The 25101-nt window shown below is 43.3% G+C and overlaps 1 protein-coding gene across 1 annotated transcript in view; it reads left to right on the top strand.

The window, feature by feature from the left end:
* ASTN1 (astrotactin 1) overlaps positions 1-25101 on the top strand; it is a 328148-nt gene that overhangs the window by 168212 nt on the left and 134835 nt on the right. Inside the window, exon 8 of the mRNA XM_007165368.2 lies at positions 2027-2111. Within this exon, the coding sequence (XP_007165430.2) occupies positions 2027-2111 (85 nt within the window). The remainder of the gene's footprint in view (positions 1-2026; positions 2112-25101) is intronic.

Below are 25101 nucleotides of genomic sequence, written 5' to 3'. Positions count from 1 at the left end.
ATTCCTTCCTGTTTTGTAATATCATATCCATGCCTAATGTCCACAAGGAAATTGAAAGATGATCTCCTTAAGGGCGAATCATTTCCAGGTCCTTGACCCATTAGTTGGCTTGATATTGGCACCTTGGGGAGAGGTGGTGGTGATGGTATCTATAAATTTGGGACACACTCTTTAATTAATTTGTTTATTTTCCATTATACAGTATTTATAAAAGGTCTACTCAAATAGAGGAAAAACTAGCTTGTTCCTGCTCTTGTGTAGCTTATAGTCTAGAGTCCATGCTTTCTTTGGAATTGATACGGTATGAAGCCTGGCTCCTGGTACTTCCCTTCTTTTGCCCTCCTCTGGTCCTTGCCCTCGTTATCTTTCCTTCTATCAGAGAAACAGCCTTCACCTGAAAGCCTTATCATCAGCTACCGAATTTCCCGCTGTGTTTTCCTGTGTTCGACTCCCAGCTCCCTGACCATTCCTAGATACAGCTCAGCACCACTGAAGCCAGTAAGTTTCACCCTATTGTGAATCTAGCCCGCATGGAAGCCTGAGTTTGTCATACAGGAGACAAAATACTGATCTAACACTCCCTGTGGATCCCTCACAAACTACGTTACTCATTTCTACTCCACTCCTCAGCACCTTGACTGAGCAGGTGTTGGAGAGGAAGACGAGTGTTATCTGGTAGTGAGACCCTGATGGACAGTAGCTTATAGGTCAATCTCAACAAGAATGGATGCACTTAGATCCTAACAAAAACTTCTTGCTCAGAGCCTACCCAATCCTTGCCCCCATAACTGTGAGGCCCCTTCACTTCATTTTTATTGTTTTTTATCTTTGAAAAGAGAGAATAGCTCTCAAAGCTATTACTCCATCTATATCCTTTTTGAGTGTTTCTTCCCAGGAAGATAAAGAAACCTTATCCTTTGTCTCCCTAGGTAGGGTCTGGCACCTTTGTAATTTTCAAATTTTAGGAAGTCACACTCTGTTCTTTCACTGTGTATAAATTAAATAACCAGCCAGTGAAAAAGACAATACCGGTGCTTCAGTGGAACTGATCTCAGCAGTTTAGGGATACATAGCATTGCCTAAGGAATTATTAATATAAGGAAGCAGTTACAATTTTCTTCAAAGTCAGACTAAGTAGAGCAATGCTTCTTAATCTTTTGGGGGTCTTGGATTTGCTTATAAATCTGATGAATGTTATGGAGGCCTGCTGAGGAAAGATGCACATACACATATGTACAGTTTCACATACGACTCCAGAGGGGTCGTGGACCTCTTGGTACACTATTGAAGTAAGTAATGATAATGAAACATAGTGATATCCTAAACAAACATAGATGATCCTTCTGTTTATCAGCACCAAGATAATGAGCCATTTTCACTTAAAAATAAAAACCCAGAGTTCTTATAAAACTATGATAGATATAAGTGGCCTCCTCTAAATACAGCAGTTGTTCTTGGGCTAGCAGCATGGCCTGGTTGGGACAAAAGGTCTGGAGTCAGACAGACATAGGTTCAAATATTAACTCTGCCATTTAAATCTGTCTCTAGATCCCGTAATTCTTCTGAGCCTCGATTTCCCTCATCAGGATAGCATGGCTAATCATATGTACTTTTCAAATTTCTTAGAAACATTTGATGAAATAACTCACTTATGTGGTCTTCAAACATGTGTTGATCATCTAATATGTGTCTTACAGTATACTGGCCACTGAGAAAATAACGACGAAGAAGTCCGTTTGCTCAAAGAGTTCTTGGACTTTGTGTCTGCAGAGCCCATGTAATAGGTGCTTTGTAAACGTTAGTGTCCTCAACTAGTGAAAGTTATCACGTAGTGAATATGGAGAGATTGGTGGTGTGTTCCTTCACGTGGGCAGTGGAGACGGGCATGTATGGCATAATAGGATTTATGGTCTCATCCGTGCCAGTGTTAGTTTGATGTGATCGTTTCATATTAATTTTCTCCAACACAGACATGTTAATCAATTTCTTCTTATTTCTTTTTCTTCTTCCTCACCCTGCTTCTAAGGGGAATGCCTCTGCTACGAGGGTTACATGAAGGATCCAGTGCACAAGCATCTTTGCATTCGGAATGAATGGGGAACCAACCAAGGGTAAGTGAGGGGACGGCGAGTTAGCTAGTTCCCGGACGTCACCGCTCCCTCACGCAGACGTGACGTGGAGCAATTGCGTGGAGAGGGACAGAGCTAAAGGGTGGTTCTATTCTGAACAGCAAACGGATAAACATGTCACTGTGCGTTTCCATGTTTACACCATCCCAGTGATGTCCGTCTCATCTTCCTCTCCATGTACGAGTTCAGAGACGATGCCTCTGACTCACAGCCCCAGGCCTCCAGCTGGGATCAGGGAATCAAGCTGTCCCTCTCTTCCTTTTCACACCGCCATCAGCCACGGGGATCCCACAGACAGAACTTAGCTGATGATTTTGCTGGAGACACGTGAAGTCGCACAGACTCCAGTGTAGCTCTCCCAGAGCTCAACGAGCTTTGCAAGACTGATATGAGTGGAAACTTGTTTTCACCAGTACCGTCAGAGAGGGTGAAATGCAACGACTCAGGGAGTGCTTGGCATTGAGTCAAAGGATTTTCGCCTGATCCCCAATTACCATTTCCTTGTAAGACCTTTGCTTTTCCCCAAGCACAGACGACTGGGATAAAATAGTTACCTTGTCTATTGCTTTATATTTTATTCATTTTACTTTTTTTGAATTTTTTCATGGAGAAAAAATATACGTAAGATAAAAATGATCATTTTCACCATTCTTAGGTGTACAGTTCGGTGGCATTAAGCACATTCCCATTGTTGTGCCACCATCACCACTAGCCATCTTCTGTTGCCTTTTAAAGGCAACTTCCTACTTTGTTTTGGGTGCTGAGAGATTACTTTCTGCCTTGGCTGGGTTGTGGAGGAGGGTGTGGGAAGACAGGGATCAATAAACGCTAACTAATAATAGCGATCAATGGGACAGGGGAAACTAGAAAGAAATCAAGGCAAAAGCCATCTCGGAGTGATTGCTACGACTGCAGAGTGGAAATGTGTTTGTACCCTGGCAAGGTGGAGAAAAGGAATCACCGTCCCTTCCCACGGCGCCAAGGGGGGACTCCTAGCCCTGTGTTCGATGCTCAACCTCCTCTCTATGATTCAGAGGAGCCCAAGCCTAGAATATTGAATGTGGTTCTGGACTCTCAAAGCAATAAATATGGAGAAAAATGGGTGAGAGTTTGGAGAAGAGCAATAAAAAATGATTGAAGAGCCCAAAGGAGTGATTTATGATGAAGGGGAAGAAGAACTCCACTCAGAGAACTTGACCAGCTGATGACTAAGTCAAGGAATGATAGATGCCTGTAGATGTTCGAAGAGAGCAAATGTGCTGGAACAGGTTGAAGTTGAGGGATAAGGACAAGAGAGAATGAAGTTAAGGAAAGGATATCTGAGTCACAGGTCAGAAAACTTGGGGGAAGTCAAGATGCCATGAAATTTTTCTGTTAGTGAAAATGAAGGATGGCTCCGTTTTTCCACTGAATTTGGGATCTTATCAGGGAGGCAGTCCACAAAGTGTAGAGGAAGATGTTTGGAGAAGGGTAAATGCATATGAGGTGGCCGGTTGTTGAAAGATTGGTGGGAAGGGCAGAGAACTTGGCTCATAGATGCCAAGCGGAGTTTGAATAAAGAGTGCCGTTCGCTATGGCTATGTAAAGTCAGTTCAGTCCCCTTACTCTCTGCCCTCTGACATGTTTGCATAGTTGCCAAGGAGCCAAGATTTTAGCTTATGTGATGGCTGAAAATCTCAGTTGACTATGATTCATATTGAGTAAAATATTGGAAAAGGTGATGGATAACAAGCTCTCTATCTCTTAGCCTGCATACCTGCTGCTGAAGTAAACAGTGACAAAAAATCATTTCACTTTTGTGCCCTGAATGATCCAGGCTGGCTGTCTGCAGTGATTGGATTTGGTGGCTAATCGCTCAAGCCTCCACATCCCTTGCCTTGTAGACAGATCATGTGAGGATGGGCCTGACTTCACTGGGTAATTGCACAAGGCTTCATCATTCCCTCTGGCTGTGTGTAGAGACAGTCTTGGGCGTAGACAAGAGCCTCCAGGGAAATGGTGGAGGCCCCACGTTGGTGTCATTTAAAATAAGACAGGTTAGAGCCCTGAGTTAGAGACTGACAGGAACATTAGCCCCAGGAAACAGACAAGGAGACCTAATCTATCATTTCCATCTCTAATTTCCATTATTCTCTGATCATCACTGTCTATAAGGTCTCATTTTGGACACTAATAAAATAATGGAGCAACTGTTAGGAGGGGAAAAAAAGTGACTATCATGAGAATAATGGAACCAGGAATGATAAGCAGCATGTTTACATGTATATAAAAAAGTGCCAGACAAAGGACTGCCATTTTCCTCATAAAATGACAAGATAAATGAAAAGTAGAAGATTCATACATCTTGATTTAAATCAGGCATCTGATGCCACGTTTCTTTAAATGGTTCTTACAAAATTAATGAAAATTGATTTGAACGTGAAGACTGTCACTGGAAAAGTACCTGACAGATTGCTGACTAATGACACGTACTGGGGTATTATGGAAAAATCAGTGGTAGGCCTGATTTTCCTGAATATTTTATTTAATGGTCCAGGAGGTAGAGGTGAACAGCTTGTATGGGTATTTATGTTTTTCACTTAGTATTCTATATTGCATACATTAAAATAGCTGAACATTCTTTTGAAGTCAAACAACCAAATCCTAGGCCAGTGAAAGTTAAAATGAGTTCCCTTGTGAAAATCTAGGTTAATGTACCAGGACAAAAGTATCAACAAGCAGTCATGACTTTCAGACAAGGAAGAAAATTGGTCAAGGACAGTAATACAAAAAATTACAAATGGATGATTCTGTGAGACAGAGGAGTTATACCTGCAACTTTATCCAGACTCTTGCTTTATGCTTCAGTTTACCTGGACCTGTATGTGTGCATGTGTGTGTGATGTGTGTGTGTATGTATACGTGAGTGAGCTGGTTTATTTATAGAAATCCTCTCCCCACCCTACTCCTTCATCTACTCTCTCACTCATTCATGTTTTCAGCAGATATTCACTGTATTACCCATCGTGGCCCAGGATAAGGTAGGTTGCTAATTATAAGAAGATGTTGTCTCTACTCTGGAAGAACTAATAGTCTAGAATAGATAGATGGGCACATAACAAGAAAATTACAATGAATTCTAAAACCTGTTAAAGGTTTGAGCAAAGTTCAATGGGATTACAGTTTAAGACTCATGTGACATCTAAGAATCTGGAATAGGATTCCATGAGGAAGTTAGATCTTGAACTGTTCTATTTAACAGGTAACGAAGGTAATTCTAAGCAGAAAGAACAGCATATGCCAAGGCATGGAGACTTAAGAAGCATGGTTTTTCCAGGAATGGCAAACAAATAACTCAGTGTAGCTCACGGGTGCAGTTTATAGAGACAGGAGAAGAGGCTGATAAGGTGGGTAAAGACTAGATCTTGAAGAGCTCTTGCTTACTAAGGCTTTGAACCTTAAAGCTCCACGTGTACACCCCTAGAATTGTCAGCAGGAGGTGTCTCTATATGTGGAGGGCTGTTCCCTCACTACACATTATTTTTCTGGACCCTTCAAAAGAAATTAAAACAATCCTAAAAAGAAAACAAAAACCAAAACAAACACACAAAAAAAAACCTCTCAAGACTATCTAAGGTTTTATTTATCTGGATCCTGCAAATAAAGCAGTCTTAAAATTATCCTGTAGATAAAAGTTTTGAAGACCAAACAGCAAAGAGTGACGGAAAATTGGGGACCATATGTACAAGACATGTTAATCGAGGGGGTTGCAGCCATTTTTGGTGACTCTGGTTTTGCCAGAAATGCCCAAGGAGAAGTGAGGCTAGTTGAGACATTCGTGTGTGAATCTTGGTGATAAAGCCAGCCACTGTAGTTCACCCAGGTGACAGGATTCAGGGTGGCAGGTTGTAAAATCACTGAACTCGTTACACAAGAGGCTCTGATTCACTAAAAGTAAAAGTAGCTTCAAAAAGATTTAAACAAAGTCATGGATGACAGACTTCTAATGAGTTATTAAAAGAACATGGGATGTTTGAGGTTACATCCTTGGTCTTTGAGGTTGGCAACAAAATCAATCATTGCCTGCCCCAGCACCCCTGGTGACCCAGGTGCCCAGCAGAGGACCCAGGATGGAAGGATACTGCCCTAGTGCAGGGCTTCACCACATCTCTGTCTAACCTGTGTGAATTCACAGCTGCTCAGCCTCCCAACCCTGTGGCTTCACAGACATAGCCAGGGACTGTTAGTGTCTCTATGTGATATTTGTCTGCTAGGACAACAAGGACAAATTAAAAAATTTCACAGACAAGAAATGAAACCAATAAATGAGGGTGGAGGAGGCAAGAGAGATGATTTACATGAAAATATTAGAAGAGAAAAAGAACAAATTTATTTAGCTACTTTGGAGATTATTAAGAAAGGCTCTAATAATGTTTTTTGTTAAATTAAGAGTATACCCAGTGGCCTCTAGATACATTTTTCAGAACACCACAGTCAGATTAAATTCATGCATTTGAAGATTCCCAGTAAATAATAGCCTGATTTCTTATTCTGGCATCTCAGATACAGAGGGCAATACCAGGGAGATTCCTCACTAGAGAACATATTACTAGATTTCAGTGCTGAAGAATGGGGATAGAGTGATAATTTATGAGATGGGAAAAGACCAGCTGTGGAAAATGAACAGGTGTTTCTCCAAGGTTTTAGAAGCTGTTGTCAGGAATAGTCCTGCTCATCAGAGCACTTGTTTCACTGCCTGCTCAGGAGGCAACATACTTACCTACTTACCATGACATCCCCCCAGACTAGTACACGTGTGTGCTTGTGCCTGCGCACGCACGCACGCACACACACACTCACACACTCGTACGTAGCCCGTGCCACCTTAATATGGCCTTTCCGTTGTCCCAGGTTTGTACTGTTCTTTCTCTTTCTACAACTCATCCCTGCTACTCACCCTCCCAGGGATCCCTGCTTAGGGACTCTAAATCTGTATAAGGAACAAATGCCCCACACCATAGAATCCAGTTTCCTTTTCAAGCCAAGAATGGGGACCGTGTTTGTCATGGTTGACCTCAGCCCCTCGGTCTTGCTCCAAAACGTCCTTGACAGAAGGTAATTTTATTTGGGTCTGTCTGAATGATGCCATCCTAAACATTTCCCTAGAGACCACTCACGGAAAAATGACCACAGCCCGCTAGAGAGGATGCCTTTGCCCCTGAGTTCTAGGTGTTCGCAGAGACCAACCTGCACTGATTATTCAAAATGATCTAAAACCTATTCGCACCTTCTGGCCACCGAAAGCTGAGCAAGAACATTCTCTCAGCTGTCAGACCATCAGAGTGCAAATGCTGAACCATTGTATGGCAGTGACTAGAATGCTAGGGGGTAGCTCTGATTCCCAGCCCAGGTCTTGGGCAGTGTTTGGCCTTCTTTGACCTTCCCAAAGTCTCGTCAGAAGTGACTCAGACGGAGTCAGACAGTCCTGCGTGACATTTGACATTTCCTGACTTTCATTTGTCCGTTTCTAGCTCATCATCTGGCTTTTATTTCCCCACCCCCATGCCTGTCTCTGTATCAGTGATGCCCTATTCACCTTCCTCCAACCCCTCAGACAAGATTTGCAGGCCAGCCTGCTGCTGCTCTTTTATCTCTGGGTGCCCTCCTCCCCTCCCCTCCAGCCCCAACTTCATTGTCTGTGCCCAGCTCCTGTCATTGCCATGCCAGGCACAAATGGGATTATCCTCCCATTAGCTCTCTTTTTATTGTCCTTTTTTCTCTGTGTGTGTGTGCGTGTGCGTGCGTGCGTGTGTGACTCTTTCTAATTACCTCTCACTTATTCACTTATTCCTAGCAAGGGTTTCCAGTGTTTTTATTTGGCCCTTTATTTCTCATTCTTCTTTTCTTCCCTCCCTTTTCCTTTACTTGCATCTCCTCCTCTTCCCCCAGGAGTCAGTGGAAATGTGGCTGTCCTTTCTCCCACCCATTTCAGTGTCAAACAGGTCATCTTAGCTCTTAGTACTAAACCTAAAGTTCCTAGTTCCTTCTCTCGCTGGAAACTCTGCTGTAACCTGATTCTAGCTGAAATATTGCCCTGTAGAAAGAAGGAGAACTGACCCCCTCTGGGTGAGCAGGCAGGAACTGAGTGGTTGAAAGTGGATCTCCACCTACCAGGACCTCCTCAGATGGGCTTAACGGGACTAAGTCCCCCCAGTTGTCTTGGGGGACCCTGCACCTCATTCTTAGGGATTTTTCTCAAGTGGAAACATGTTTAATTTGACCCATTTTCACAAAAGGTGTGTGGTCAGTCAGCTGAGTACAGCTATATGCTTTGTACATTGCAGGTAGACATCTAGCAGAAAGAGCAGCTGAGGGGTGAAACCTCGCCCCTGCAGGCCCAGGAAAGCAAACTCTGAGACGCAGGGGACATTTGTCCTGATGCGTGCCTTTTTCTCATTTGCACAAATGCACTTGAGGAGCTAGAGCTGCCCCTGGTCGGGGTTGTTTTAGGTGATGCCCTTTGCTCCCCTCTTAGAGGCAACTGTAACCTTCTTGGTTACTCAAGATGATAAGAGAGCAAAATATGCCTAATAATTGACTCCCTGATGCCAGTTCATGGAGCAAATACTTAAGAATCATCTGGGGAGCTTATTTAAAATACTGATTTCCGATTGCTACCCCAAGAGATATATTAATCTCATGGGTCTGGGAGAGGGCCCAGTCTCTGTACAGATGAAAAGCTCCCCCAAATGCTTCTGCAGCCCAACCAGACTTAAGAGGCCCTTCCTAAGCAAGGTGCGGAGTCTCCACATCCCCACCAGGAAGGCGTCCTTTTACCAGTGCACCATCCCCTCTGATGAAAATAATGGGTTTGTAGACTAGTGGCTGAGTGCATCCTAAAAGGATTCTTGCGTTTTACTGATGGGGAAATAGAGGGCCAGAGAGGTGAAGAAACTTGCTCAAGGTCACATAGCTGGTGGCCAAGCTTTATAGTGACAGGTGGGTATTGGAGATAAATCAGTTGGGTAAATACTGATTGCAAAGAGAGCCCAGTGTGATAAGCCTGTGACATTCTGGAAGTCAGTCATCAGCTGTGGATGAGAGGTGGGCATTCCCCACCTGCTTCTCTGCGTCCTCCTCCCCAGGGCGCCGAGGGGACTCAGCTTCATCCCACCCTTCCCCACACGACAAGTGTCTGCAGTCCCCTACAGCACTCCTCCTCCCCTGGAGGAGAGTGAAACGTCCACAGTGTTCTCTGTGACTAGTCCGGTCACGGCACCAAGAGACTTATTTTAAACAGTGCCGGAGGCGGGAACACTCATATTTCCTCCAATATGACCACCAGGGTGAAAAAATCAACCTCGATTTACCCTCCCATCTGCTCGGGAATGGAAGATAAATTGTTTCAATTTTATAGAAATTAATGTTTTATGTTTGGCCCAGGCTTTCTAGAGAGTGTCCTGAATTTATATATTCTACTGAATGCATTGATGTTTTCTACTAGGAATGCTCCCTGGACCTGCAGCTTCTTTGGGTTTCGGTCTAAGAATACTAGGTTTGAGAGTGCTGTCATCTTCCCTGGCTTTGGACATCTTGGCTATTTATCTTTTTTTTTCTTTAAAATAAATAGAAAAAAATCCACTCATTATCCCAGGCTCAGAGAAAACTACCATTACCATTTTGTCATATTTCTTCCCAATTTCTTTCTCTATGCATCAAAAGTTTTGCTTTCCCTGCCCCCCTTAAATTTGAATGCATTTTTGTTCTCTTTCGTAATCTAACAATGAGCATTTATTACTTTTGTAACCACAAAATTTGGGGAAAATTTAAGAAGGAAGCTTTAAAAGTGTCTTTGTTGTATATTATTTTTCTCAAAACGTTTTCTCTGGGGAAGTTATTCTTAATGTCTAACTGAAAACTCTCAGCTGAAAACCTGGTTTTGGAGGAAAGAAAGTGGCTCAGGGTCTAGCGTTCAGGTCAAATTCCTCTAATGTAAACATCTCTGTAAGTTTGTGTATAACAAAGGGCTGGATGAACACCAAGAAGTGACCCTTGAATTCGGCACAATATTTAATGCAGTACAACTTCAGTGTCACTGGAGATTTTGAGCAGTCCCTCAGATAATGCTGATTAATTGCTGCCATTTATTAAGTGTGTAATGCTGGACTCGGTGTTTTTGTTTTTTTTTTAAAATATCATCACTAATCTTGATAAAAAGCCTCCAAACTGGTTAAGAGGTGAGCAGTTAGTAGTGTTTATTCCACCTGCAATTTCTGTGAAAACAATTTCAGTAGAAGTCATCTTAAGGTTTATTCTTCCTAGATAAGTACTTTGAATTCTGCTTCGAACATTCACACTACAATTATTTTTTCCTAAGTTTTAACTTTATATAATCTCAGGAATTGGAGAGCAAACATTTTGTCACTGCACGTCTTGGTTTTTATTTTATCTTTTTTTGTTGTTTTTATAAAAGGAATGCATATAATTAGTAGAAAATCTAAAAAAAAATCACCCACAGAGCAGTAAAAAGAAGACAGTCCAAGCCACCTGAAGTGGCATCCCCTGGAAGGAACTCATTCTGAACTCTTTTGTCTGTTTAGGGATAATATTTTTTTTTAACAAAAATCACACTATATTGTTATATCTCTTGCTTTTTAAAATGTATATATTCATATGTACACATACATATATATGTATGTATATGTAATGAGAAAGGTGCCTATTATTATGTGAGGCTTAGCAGTATGGTGACCAGGGTCACAGTGGTGAGCAGAATTGCCTGATGCTAGCATCTAGGCTCTTTTCATTAGACCATGATGCCACTCAACAATTGGAATAATCTTTTCCTTCCCTGGTACTCTTCTTCCCATCAAGTTTATTAACGTTTCCACAGTTTTCCACACTGAGAGTAGTATGGTTGGCTTAAGGAGAGATAGCCTGGAAACCAGGCTTTCCAGTTGAGGTTGGCTTTTGGATCTAAGATCTTTGGATGGAGGAGAGTCCCCAGATTTCTGTTGTGCAGGACTGTGAAAGGAGGCCGTGGACAGCTGTTCAATGCCCCAGTGCTGCACTAGCCCAATTAGCCCTGGAGGTGGAGGATTTCCATGTGGCTGCCCAGACCACAGTGCCTGGCATGGGCTTCCTCCAATCCTGACGTACAGCAGAGATTCCATTGCTTATAACCAAATGAGAAAGATGACTTTATTTATGTCTGTATTTATTTTTTTATTGAAGTATAGTTGATTCACAATATCATATTAGTTTCAGGTGTGCAACAAAGTGGTTCAATGTTTTTATAGATTACACTCCATTCAGAGTTATTATAAAACATTGCCATACATCCCTGTTTGTATAGTAGTTTGTACCTCTTAATCCCCTACCCCTGTCTTGCTCCTACCCCCTTCCCTCTCCCAGCTGGTAACCACTAGTTTGTTCTGTATATCCGTGAGTCTGTTTAGGCCTTGTTATATTCCTTCCACGTGAGAAGGATGACTTTAAATGGAGTGAGTGCTCACCGTGGTGGGATGGTCACAAATGGGAACATATTCCACACTGAGAGAAGCCTACCTGGAGTTAAATTAACATCAAAGCCAGTGAGCCGTAGTACTTTGCATGCCTGGTATTATAGCACTCCCCACACTCTACCCTTCAGGGACAGTAGTAATAGTCGTGATACTAATATAGTAATAATAATAGCTGACACATATAGTTCTTGGGATGCATCAACCAGCCCTCTAAGTTCTTTTCATGTACCAACAAATTTATTTCTCATTTCAACACTATGAGTAGAAACTATTGTTTTCCCCATTTTACTGGTGATCTATTGAATATTGCAGCAATATTGAAAGTCTCATTGGCAAGAAAAGAGAATCTCGGTCCCTAAGGAGAACTTTCTGTTGCCAAACCCCTCAGGGGCTACTGTTCTGAGAGTCTCAAAGTGAAAGCAGGAGAGAGGCTACAATTCGGCCTTGAGGCTCTGGGGACAGGGGATCCTTGAGTCGATGCCTTGATTAAAACAATGGCAAGTATGTAGTCTGTAGTTAAGTATCTCTTCCAGAATGATGTAGAGTCCTAGGGAAAGTGACACGTCACTAGAGGGACCTAGCTGGAGGCCTAAGCACAGTAAATGCTCTAGGCTGGTAACTGTCGGGACCAGGCACCTGTTACGGAGTAGCTCTGTGCTCTGGCCAGTGTAAAACCACAACTGTGGATTCAAATCAAGATGGGCCATTGTAGCAGAGGCCACGGCACACTCTACACCATGGACCCTATGCAGGCATTGCATGTGCCCATTTACTGGCACAAATGCGGGAGACTAAAACACCTAGGCAAGTCCTTACTATTGGCAAAGATTCCAGAGCCTTTGCCCGGTGGGTCAGGAGTGAGATCTTCACGTTTGAAGGATGGGGCCATCCATTTTCTTCAGACTACTTGGCCTGGAAAGAAGGTAGTGTGGGATATGTTCAGAGGTTCTTCTTTCCAGGTATAGTCTTAAATATTGTTAACCAGACTTCACTTAATAGCCTTGGTCAAATGATCTCATCTTAACCAGGAAGCTGGGGATACCTCACTTCCTAGAGAGCTTATGTTCACCTGCTCATATTTTTATCTGTATGGGAGCCAGCATAGCACAACGGGAAGAGCACAGAGTTGCAGTCAGACAGGCTTGAGCTCAAATCTCATTTCTTCTACTAAAAGCGCTCTGTTTTTGGCTAGCTTCATAACTCTTCTGAGCCTCAATTTCCTTTTCAGTAAAAATAAGAATGTTGCACTCAATAGTGTTACATAAAATATGTAAGCACTTAAATAAGTGATGGCATCAAGTATCCCATTGATGATGTTTTGCATTGGTCATAGCCTCATTTATGTTCTTTGAACTGCCTCCAAATGATGAGATCTTAACATCAATTTGGCAAGTTGGGTTTAGAGTAACTCACCCCTAGAATGTAAATTCCACGAAGGCATAAACAATGTCTCTTATCTATCATTACATTGTCAGACCCTAACGCACTGCTTGGCACATAGTAGGTACTCAATAAATATTTGTAAAATAAATAAAGGCATGTGGTCATCTTTGGGCAAGACATACACAACTTCTGCTTTCTGAACCTAATTGGATCTTTAGACTCTCTTATGAGAGTGGTGACTCACCTCTGTAATTTCAGGAAGTAGGAGTAAGAATATCAGCTGAATCACTCACAATTCTATACACTCAGAGCTGGGAGCCCACCTCAAGGTCATATCATCTCACCTGCCACCTGGTATAGGAATCCCTCCTCCAGCCTTTCTAGCAGATGGCCACCTGAATACTATCAGTGACGAAGGCTATGTTCTTGGAAAAGGCAGCTCATATCGTTGTTGTAATGCAGATTCTTAGACAGTTATCCTTCAGGCTGAGCCAAAATATGTTTTCCTGTAACTTCGATCCATTTGGTCAGCTCTGTCCTTCGGAACAATAAAGAATATGTTGATTTCCTTCTTCTGTGCTCAGGACTGCTAGCTTATACGGCGTCTTTATGTGGATTAGAACAACGCGCTTATCTGTTGCAGAGTGCGGGGTGGATGCCTGTGAACAAATGGGACCACCGTATATGGTCTGGCCACACGTTAACGTTTCAGATACTTAACGATGATCTCTCCTCCCCAAGCCTTCTCCGCTGAATATACCTAGTTCCTTCAGCTATTCTTTAGATTGCAATTTTCCTGAGTCCCTTAAAGATCCTACCCACTGCTTTCTGCATCTCCCTAGTTTGTCATCATACCTTTCAGATAGTGTTGCCCAGGGCTAATGAAGTCACCCTATAGAATATATCATGCCTGTTTCTTCCCCTGCATTTTCTATTAATGAATTCCAAGCTAAGTTTGTGTTAGGTCCTTTAAGAGAAGAGCCATAATGTTAGCTTGTATTTAGTTTATGGTCAACTCAAGGTCTTTTTCACAGGGACTGCTTTCAAAAAAAGAAAGTATATTTAAGACTGAAGTCAACTTTCTTAACCTAAATTCAGGTCTTATATAAAACTCTATTAAATTTTAGCTTGTAGCCATTGAAATCCTTTGGATCTTGACTTTTGTTATCCCATGTATTAGCTATCCCTGCTATTTCATGTTATCTGTGAATTTAATTAACACAGCTTCAGTGACCTTCTTCAGATAACTGATGAAATTGTTAAAGAGAACACCACCAAGCCCTGCTCCCATCAGAGACTTTCCTGCAGGTTGACCTTGACCCCTTACTCGAAACTTGTTGGTTACATTTGTTCAATTACACAGAAATTCATCAGCTGTATAATCATTCAACCTTCATATTTCCATCTAATCCATATAAAAGATTTTGTCAAGTGTCTGGCCCAGAATGGGTGCTCAATACATTTTCTAAGTCAGGGAATGAATGCCTTTCTGAAATCAGGGTAGATGACTTCTGTGCTGCCCTTTGAAATGCTGACCTAGAGATGCCATCAAAAATGGTCATGAGTCTAGCTTGGGAGACCCCGCTCGTTAGTGAATCCAGTCTAGCTCTTAGACATCTTGGCATTGTTGTTTTTTTTATATTGATCCATCCTCTTTCTCTAAAGAGCCCAAAGCTGCTGAAACTTTGCTTCCACACTTGTGGCTCTTAGACCATCTATTCCTCCAGGCCATGCAGTTTTATCTCATTAAGAGTCTTGCCTCACAAGGAGTTCTAGCGATGTGACTCTCAACAATTTCCTACCTGATAAGTGAAGGTAAAGGTCATAGTAAGAGCTAATATTTACTGAGAGTTTACACTGTGCCTGGCACATTTCTGAGAGCTTATATATTTTAATTTTAACACAACTCTTTGAAGCTATCCCTTTTTACAGATGGGGAGACTGAGGCACCAAGAAGCTTGGTAACTTAGCCAAAGCTTACACCATAGTAAGTGCCATAATTGGGATTCAAACCTAGGCTGTCTGTCTGGAGTCCATGCATATAACTCACAGGGTGCTGCCTGACAAGGAAAGGATTTACTCTGTGAACAAGCAGATTTGTGGGCAGCAAATGCCCCCTTTTCTGGTGTCTTGCCCCATCCTCCACACTCCCTTCTCTGAAGTAATGCGACTCAGGCAGCTGAGCTGGCTGCAGGCACGATGGTCAGGATCACCCTCCGCCGCATGTTCTCAGTTCTCCAGTTCGGGGGATTGAGCTAGTGTCACCATCTTCTCTCCACTGTCAGCCACTTAAGGGGCTTTTCCTCCCAGGTCCCAGAAGCATTTGCTCTTCGAAAGCCTGTGCAGAGGTGGAGCTTAGCCCAGAGGAATGAGCCGCTTCAGGCGTCAATGAAGTACATGTAGAGAGGTACTTGGGGTGCTCCACCCGAGCAAGGGGAGGAGGTCAGCGCGTCATGGGCTCCTTCCGTGGGTCAGGTCCTCTTCCAGGTGCTTTATATCTGTTACCTCATTTAAATGATAATAGGAAATCTCACTGAGTGCTTTCTATGTGAAGGCATTATCTGTAGATGCTTTGTGAGTGTTCACAGCATCCCTTCCTCACGCTGTGCAGATGAGGAAGCAGTGGCACAGAGGATTCAATCACTCGCTCAGAGCACACAGTAGCAGTGGGAGGAGAAGGGATGAACCCAGCAGTCTGATTCTCAGTCCAGGCCCTCAGTGGGATGCATGAGGATGAGTTTGGCCACCATAGAGCCTCTCAGGATAGGTCCCTCCTAGCTCTCAAGGCTCCCAGCATTTGTTTCCAGCCTGACTGAACTGCTTGCTCTTGATCACACTGACCTTTTACTTTATCTTCTCCCCACTTTTGCTCAGGACATCTCTTCCCCTGCAGTTCTCTCCCTCCAATGCCCCTCCTCATTCCCAGTCTCCCAGGTGCAGCCCAAATACCTGCTCCTTTATAAAACTTTCCCTATTCTCCAGTTTGAAGCCACCCTTTCGTCCTTTGGGCTGCCTCAGGCCTGTAACTCTCTCTTGTGGCCACTGGCACATGGGGCCTTGTTTATATCCCTAGACTTGTCTTGTCTCCTTGTAGACAATAAGACTTGTAGCGCAAGGGCTTAATTTTGAGTCTCATTCTCAAGTACAGAGTGTCTTGCATGTAGTAGGTGCTCCATAAACATTAACTAATTGCTGCTCATGAGATTCCAAGCATTATGAGAAATGAACTAATAGAAAAGATACAGTAAGTCCCCTACATACAAACGAGTTCCATTCTGAGAGCATGTTCATAATTTGTAAAGTCCAACAAAGTTACCCAACTAACACAGTCAGCTATATAGTACTGTACTGTAATAGGTTTATAATACTTTTCACGCAAATAATACATAAACAACAAAACCCACAAAAATAAAGAAAACATGTTTAATCTTACAGTACAGTACCTTGAAAAGTACAGTAGCACAGTACAGCAGCTGGCATACAGGGGCACGTTCGCATCTTTGAAAGTTCGCGACTTGAAGGTTCGTATGTAGGGGACTTACTGTATTTACGTTGGAGGCAGGAAGGAGATCACCTTGAGATCACTCACAACACATCACTTCTACTGAGGACTTCCTTTGAGCTGGACACCCTATTCCAGGCTCACAATAGTCCTATAAGGTCCAACCCACTAGGTGCTTAAATACATTAGGAATTGAGCCCATAGAACATAATGGTTAAAACTATACAAGCAGACCACCTGAGTCTCAATCCCGGCTCTACCACTTACTGGCTGTACCCACTTCCCTTGGTCAAACTGCTTAAGTTCTCTGCACCGCAGCTTCCTCCCCTGTGAACCAGGCGTGATCATAGTACCTAACTCATAGGGTTGTAGTAAGAGGTAAACGACAGAACCATGGAAAGCAAGAGTGTCTAGCTCATGGAGGGTGTTGGTAATGCCAGGTGGCAAGGGGATCAGATGGCCCTTCCTCCGAGAGTCAGAGAATCTAGCAGCAGGTATCATAATACCTGCCAGGGGGATGGTTTTCAGGAGGGAGGTCCTGCTTCCATTATTTAAAATCTTTCCATTTTGACCACTGACCAGCCTGGGTCTCTTTGTTTGGTTTGGTTTGAACTTTTCTCTTCCTCTCTGCCAGCATCAATGCATCGTGAAGACGCACTCCTGTTCTTCAAAAGCTTTGTCTCTCCCTTCCCCAAATTGTGCTTTCCACCGGGCAGAGGAGGGTGCGGTTGAGCACAGCAGCCTAAACTCAAGCCTCTTGCCTAATTACACTGCAGTCAGATTTTCCACGCAAGCCCCTATCGTGGCAGGATGCCCTCTTTGAAGTCATTAGTCTTCACAGCAGGGAGAGCACATCATCAAAGATTCCGTTTCCCAGCAACCCCTGCTGTGCCCTTGCTCACCAGAGGATTGCAGAGGGAGAGAGAGAAGAGCCTACAAGTGCATTAAGTCCGCTGTTCTCTCCTCTGGCCCTGGGCCGCGATCCCTTTGAACTGAAGCCCAGGGAGAGGGCTGGTGATGCTATCACAGAACCTCTCCCTGTTCTTTCAGTTTTAACCAATTTAACAATTAAACTTGCTAGGGCCAGGGATATGAAATGTAGGACATGGTTAAGGTTCCAGTCTATAACCTAAGGCCCTATGGGATGGGGGTTGGGAAGGTAACAAAAGTGGCTCTGAGGCTCTAGACACTTAGCATGTACTTGATAATGACTATGAGGAATCTGCTGTGAAGTTAAAATTCTGTGTGTGTGTGTGTGTGTGTGTGAAAGACATATGGAGAGAGAGAGAGAGAGAGAGATCCTGGACTTTGGTTACAGAAACCTGGATTTGTATCCTGGCCTTGCCTCTCACTTGTCATTTACCTGGGCAGCCTCTTAATTTCTGACTTTCAGTCTCTTAGTCCCTTGGAAGTTCAGTGACGATTATGAATGAAATAATGTTTAACAGAGCCATTCACTTAGACCCAGATCTTAGATTTCTGCGTGAACCTGAGCCTGAGGTTTCAGCACTGAAGTCCCAGGGCTGTGACCAGAATAACCCGCTCCGCGTTTGGAAGATCAGTTGGTGGAGCCCCATGAAGGAATTCTTAAGGGGAGCATTTGAGTGCAGATCTCTGGGGGCCTTGCTGAGGACCACGGGATGCCCCTGGTGGGCTCCAGCTTCTCCTCTTCACCACCGTAACATTTGTCCAAAGGCCCATCGCACACGCACGGCCTCACCTGCACCCCTACTCTCTCAGGCCAGCACTTTACCTCTCACCTGGACCACATGATAGGCTCCCTGCCCCCTGACTTGGCCTCACATCCTTCCTCTTCAGTCACCAAAAAGATCCATGTAAATGAGCTGTTCATTTTACACCCTGCCTAAAGCCTGCCAACGAAACCTATGGCCCTACAGGATAAATTTGGGCCTTTCTAAGGTGGCCTACAGGCTCTTTCTGACCTGATTCGCGCCAACCCCTTCAGCTCAGCATCTCCAACCATTCTCTGCCCAGAATTTTAGGTTCCAATGACACTGAATCTGTTGTAGAGCCTATGTGTGCACCATGCTATACCACATGTCTGTGTATTTGCTTAGGGGGTGTGCTGTGCCTGGAATGGCTTTTCTTACCTCAATTCCTAGCCTACTCCAAACTTCCCTGCCTATTCCCTGCTTACTATTTAAGTCTGCATCCGGATAGCCCCCCCTGAGATATCTATCTGACGCTACCCAGTCTTCACAAAGCGACCCTCATCTGTGATCCTGTTACCCCCAGGTATTATCTCCGCCATTGTTTTCACACCATAATTATCATGATCTGATAAACCTAATCATCTGTTCATGTATCTGCCTTGGCCCCTACTATCCTAGCTTGTAAGTTCCTCAAGTTCAGGGTTGTGTTTTATTCATCTTTGTAACCCTATAACATTTCCTGTCACATTCAGTATTAAGCACTGAATAAATGTTGGTTGAATGAATAAGTGAATGGTTGTATATGACGTTATACATGCAAGTTCTTTGCAAACCTTTGCATGATTTTCTCAGTGTATTTCTTGGTGCTTAGGTCTCTCCAGGAACAAAAGAGAAATTGGCTTATTTATATTTAATATTTGGCATAGTGTTCCTTTCTGAGTTAACTCATCGATCTTCCCAGTGCCACTAAAGTAGGGTACCTCCATAATTTATTCATTTGAAAAACATTTATCAATGACCTTCCATGTCTCTGGGATTGTGTTAAGTGCCTGGAAAAAAGAGATGAATAATAATAGTCAACAATCATATAGGGCTTATTATATGCTAGGCACTGTTCAAAACACTTAGTATTAACTCATTTAATCCTCACAACTTTATGAAGTAGGTACTCTTACTATATACCCTCACTTTGCAGTTGAAGAAATTGAAGAATGTAGACCATCCTAGCTTGAGCACCCTAGAAACAAAGCATATGTGCTAAGGTTCTATAGGAAGGCACAATCCCAGGGTAGCAAGAGGGAGGGGAAAAGATAATTGAGGCAGAGAGAGAAGAAAAACAAATGCAAGATAGTGCACTAGTAAGCTGGCCACTTCTAAGCTTTAGAAGAAGCCAGCTTTTGGACACACAGGATGTAGCACAGATAAGCATTATGGAAATCTATACCTCTGAACAGTCCATGGGGGTAGAGGATCGGCAGAAATGGAGAAGAATTTATCTGCTGGTTCTTTCCAATCTGCTGGTTTTCATGGACAGGGACGTTCACTTCAAAATCTACAATATTAGAATGTATGGAACCTATGCTTCCACTGCCCTCACACACACACACGCACGCTGACACTTGTTACCACCCAGGTGAGGCTCTGACAGGGGTCAACCTCAAGTGAGGAAGTGAGGAGTCTGTGTCAGAATTATGATGAACATTTACTTTCAGCATAGGTCAATGCATAATGTGCAGGAAGCACAGGATACGAGAGATTTAAATATAGGAAAATTGGAGGCTGACTATAAATACAGTCTGTTGAATGAATGAATGGATGAATGAGTCGAGATGAATAGAAGAATGAGAAGGAAGCATCCTGACGAATGACTTAGGTCCAGTAGAGGAAAATAGAGTAGTCCTGAAAGGGCCTGACTGATAACCAGAGCATTAGTACACAAGTGGGACGATGACTATCACCATGAAAGGAAGTCAAGCTAACAGGGTCCCCACTGACCTAGGTTAGGCCTAGGTGTGTGTTGGTGAGATGGATGTAGCCAGATTTTATAGCAGGTGCTTTTCTAAGAGGAGAGTGTTCCTGGGAGAGTTACTAGCTTCTTTATGGTTTTTTTTTTTTAGTTTGATTTATTTGGGGGGATGGGAGGGTTAAGGGTAAATACTATCCTGTCCCTATTTACCTCCAATTCCTATTCCAAAAAGCCTTCCCAAAGCACTTGCTTTTGTTCTGCTCCTCATCTCTGCTATAGTAGATTTAAAAGGTTCTTCCTTGAGATTCAATAGCACCAGCAGATAGCCAAATAAGAGCTCAATTCAGTATAATCCCTGGTCTGGTTTCCCATTGGACTGTACAAGCAGTGGGAAACTCCTTAAGGACAGAGACTGTACCTTTTTCGTCTTGTCTTTTTTGTGTTTGTGACACCAGGCCCTCTTAGTCACACAGTAAGTGCTCAATAGACATTAAATCAATGACAGAATCAATGAACAAATAGTGCCAGATGGTTGATAGTTCCACTGCAGTCACTTTCTGAGAGGGGAGAGTAGCAGGAATTTTTCTTGCCCTTCTGAGTGTCTATCTACTCCTGTATCCATCCCCAAAGTAATACCCGATGATAGGGACTGCAACAAAGATCATCTTAGAAGAGACGCCAAATCTCATTGGAAAGAGAAGGGAGACACGAGTTTCTTCTGCCATTTCATTCTAGACAGCTGAGAAGGATCATTTCTGATCCTCATCTAGACTTTTCATTTCAGGAGCCACTGGGTCCAACTTGGGATCCTTAATGAGTTTGGAAGTAGAATTCTCATTCTCCAAGGTCATCTTTGTAACTCTCTTTCACAGTGTTCAAGGTATATGTTTTTTTCTTTTTTAAAAAAATTTTTATTTATTTACTTATTTATTTTTGGCTGTGTCGGGTCTTTGTTGCTGCACGCGGGCTGTCTCCAGTTGCAGCGAGCGGGGGCCACTCCTCACTGCGGCGTGCGGGCCTCTCATTGCAGTGGCTCCCCCTGTTGCAGAGCACGGGCTCTAGGCACGCGGGCCTAGCAGTTGTGGCTCGCGGGCTCTAGAGCGCAGGCTCAGTAGTTGTGGCTCGCGGGCTCTAGAGCGCAGGCTCAGTGGTTGTGGTGCGCGGGCCTAGCAGTTGTGGCACGCAGGCTCAGTAGTTGTGGCGCACGGGCCTAACCGCTCCGCGGCATGTGGGATCCTCCCGGACCAGGGCTCGAACCCGTGTTCCCTGCATTGGCAGGCGGACTCTCAACCACTGCGCCACCAGGGAAGCCCTGTTTTTTTCTTAAATGCAGTATTCAACCCAAGAGTTCACTTCTCCCATTTTCTTCCAGCTCTTCCAGACCTGTATTTAGCACACGAGGAAGCAGTGAATCCAAATGAGATCAACTTCAATTCACGTTTCTAGGTCCAGTTTAGATGCTAAAGGAATGTTCCAATTGGTAGCAGAATAGCTGCCATTTGTTGGGTCCCTACTCTGTACTTACTGTAGCTTTACTTACACTTAACTTTCCTGATTCCCCAACTACACCCTGAAGAATTTGGGGCACCACAGCAATCTTACAGGGGAGCTGTGAGATATTTTAAGTTGTCAAGGGAAACACAGGGACATCCGACAGAGACCACACAAAGTATTTCAATTTTATGGGTATTGTTTTTTTCAAATGACTACTAAGTTGTTAGGATGTGAATACTTATTAAGCTGTTTGGACCTGACCCCTAATAAATGAAACTAGTAGATCTTTCTTTGGACTTAGGGGAGTCACTTTGGGTGCTGTGAGTTGGGCAAGTTTGGGAACTTCTGTTTACTTCGTACAGTAAGGTCCCCAGTAAGGTTGGCAATATTTTCTCAAGTTTACCTCTGAGGACACTAAGGGTCAGAAGAATCAAGTAAATTACTACAAGGTCAAATGGCTTGTAAGCAGTGGAGCAGATTTGGACCCAACACTGCCAGATTTCTGAAGCCCATGTGCCTCCACAAAGTTGCTCTACTACAGAGTTAATGAAGATTAGATCTTAGACTGTCCGAGCTAAAACAGGCTTCGACAGGAATCCAGCTCAACTCACAATCTGGCCCAGTCACACAACGGATTAGTAATAGAATTCAGTCTGGGGATCTGGTCTCCTGACTCTTACTTCTGCGTATTTCCTCTCTCTTCCCAGCTTTGGACAACCACCCATTATCGTTCTCCAGTTTTCATGACCAAAATGTTGAAGATGCTTTGTTACCTAAAGCACAGAGAAATGAGGGACTTTGGGGAACAGCACTGAGATTCATTATGGCGTCAAAGCGTTTGGCCTAAAGGGAGAGAGCGAAAGAATGATCATGCAATGTATAATTTAGGTTAAGCAAACATAAATGGGATGTGGCGTCATCTATTAATATCTAAGTGGTGTAAATGTTACGGAAAAGGGCAGAGAAGTTATTCAGGAGACATAACTAGGAAATGGGTGAGAAGGAGAAAGAAAAATTTAGGCTGAAGATATGATGCTGATATTTATTAGCCGGTGTGAGGAGGAGAGAGTGGAAGACTCTGTGGCCTGATTTATGTAAACATTGTGGAAAATGCCCGAGGGGATGATTACACTGACCGCCCCCCCCCCCCGGGGGATTATCTAGATAGTCTTTCCTATTGGCAATTTTTATGATTCTTTAACAGCTGTAGTTTTTCATGTGTCTTCTACTGTGTTCTTTACCCTTTCTATATTTTCCCTTCCTGTTCATTTCCAGCCATTCCAGGTACTTCTTTCCATATTTCTTTTTTTTCTTTTACTTCTTTTTACCCCCTCATCCTCAGAGTCACTTTTGATTTGCTTTTTTTTCCTCTCTAGTTATTCTCCCCCTGCCCATCTTCCTCCTCGTCTTTCTCTGGTACCTGGCACATTCCGGGTTTCCAGGCCATTGCTCTTCCCCTCTCTTCTTCCAAAATAGGAAACGAATTTGCCACTCTGACAAAGGGAACAAAAGCTGAAAGTCCGTGCCAAAGTTACAAGACAGCATTTTCTCTTTTAAGGGAGTTTTAATTTTAAAAGGAAAAAAAAAATTGCAGCCTCTTCTCCCTCCCCCTGCTGCACCTTCACTGCTTTCTGGGCTGTGCGCATCACTTGAGGGGCAGCCAGATAAAAAGCCCCTCCTTGGTTCAGATCCATCTCCGCTCCTGTTCCCTCCCAGCCTCAGATCCTTTTTACTGCATTTTTTTGGAAATCCAGGCAGAAAATGGTAGTATTAGCATTTTTAATAAAGAAGCTGGAGGAGAGAGAGGCAGCTCAAGAAAGCTGAAGGAGGGGCTGACGCCCGAATCCACTGACAGTTAAAACTCCCTTTGTGGAGCCAGAGAGAGCTCAGGATGGGGGCAGGGGAAGGCGGACAAGAGAAGTAGTAGTTTCAGGAGAATCATTCAGGCTGATATAATTGGAGCTGTGAGCACAAGCAGACACAGTTGGGAGGTGGGAAATTGCTGTGCTGGACTGAGTTTGGCTCAACTTGATACTGAGGCCCGGCATTGTGAAATGTTTTCTAATTTAGCCCATTTTCTCCGTCTTCCTGGAATGAGCCATTATTCCTCCATTACTGGCAAAAATCATGGTCCTGGCTAACCTCTTCTCTCCTTTTCTCTTCTTTCTCTTCTCCCTGTGCTCTGCAGGAAGAGAGAAGAAATAAACAGGAGGGAAGGGGTCACCCACATCCTTGATTTAGAAAAAGAAAGTGAACCTCGGAGACCCAGAGTGGCTGACATCATCTTCCCTATTTCATTTTTCTAAGGAAACAAATGCAAAAATTTAATGGAGTTGCTAGGTTTTTGTTTTGTGTGTGAGGCCATTGTACCTCTGCAGGATGAAGCTTAATTGGCTCTTTTCCCACCATTGAAAAGGAGAAAAAAATATCTCCTTGCAGAGGTTACTGTTCTCTAAAGAGAGTGGCAGTGATTAGGTCTAATGCCTTTGACAGCTGGATGAAAAGTTACTAAATGAGAATGAATTGAATGCCTAAACCCAGAGTCAATCAGAAGGTAACACAAATCCTAAAGATCAAAAGGAGCCTTCTTGTCAAAGTGTTCTTCCCCCATCACACTTAAAACTCTATGTGAGTAAAATAGTGGCAAATCTGCTTTACTTCCCCAAATCCAATTCCGTAGAGGGTCAGGGCAAAGTCAAAATCAGAGGCATACCCCTTCTTACCCCTGGGTTTCAGCATATTAAGTGCTTAAGACCTCTCTGTTGGTGAAGTGTCAACCCAAATAATTGTAGACATAGCAGACGCTTAGACATGAGGCTAATCCCATTGTTCAGAGCCTTGCAATTTTAACAAAAGAGGAACTATCCCAGCCAATGTTCCTTACACATGAAATCAATCATTTTGGCCTCATCTGAACAGACAAAAGAATGTGTGTATTTGTGTAAACACTGAGTTGCATCTGAGCTCCACATCTTAATGCTGCATCTTGATTTCCTTCATCAGTGACATTCCTCTTGTCCTTGCGCTTAGGGCCATGACCTGGTACTAGGTGCCAGGCATATAAATATACATATCAGTATCAACTACAGCTCTGGAAATTTTCCACAATCTTTAAACCAAAATATCTTTGAAGGGTGCAGAGAGGCAAATGGGAATGTGACTCTTAGGTCCCTTCAAGGAATAGATGCTGCCGCCCAGCTTCACAGCCATGGGTAGAAGTAACATCAGTTGGAGACTCTCAAAAACATTTAGGTTTGGAGAGAATATAGGCTTATATGCAGAGCCAAGTTATTTTGAAGGAGTAGGGAATTAATTTGGAAATTGCTTTGTTGCTATACCTAGGGATGAGAGTTCATTTTCTTTTCATGTCTATTAATTTGCAAGTAACCTGAAGTGAAACCTTGGCCTTCAGCTTTCCCCACATTAAAACTGTCCTGGACAAAGGTCAAAC

Source organism: Balaenoptera acutorostrata, chromosome 1 (genome assembly GCF_949987535.1).
Source record: "Balaenoptera acutorostrata chromosome 1, mBalAcu1.1, whole genome shotgun sequence".
NCBI lineage: Eukaryota > Metazoa > Chordata > Mammalia > Artiodactyla > Balaenopteridae > Balaenoptera > Balaenoptera acutorostrata.
The sequence above is the reverse complement of the archived record's forward strand: the minus strand, read 5'-3'. Positions and strand labels throughout refer to the sequence as shown.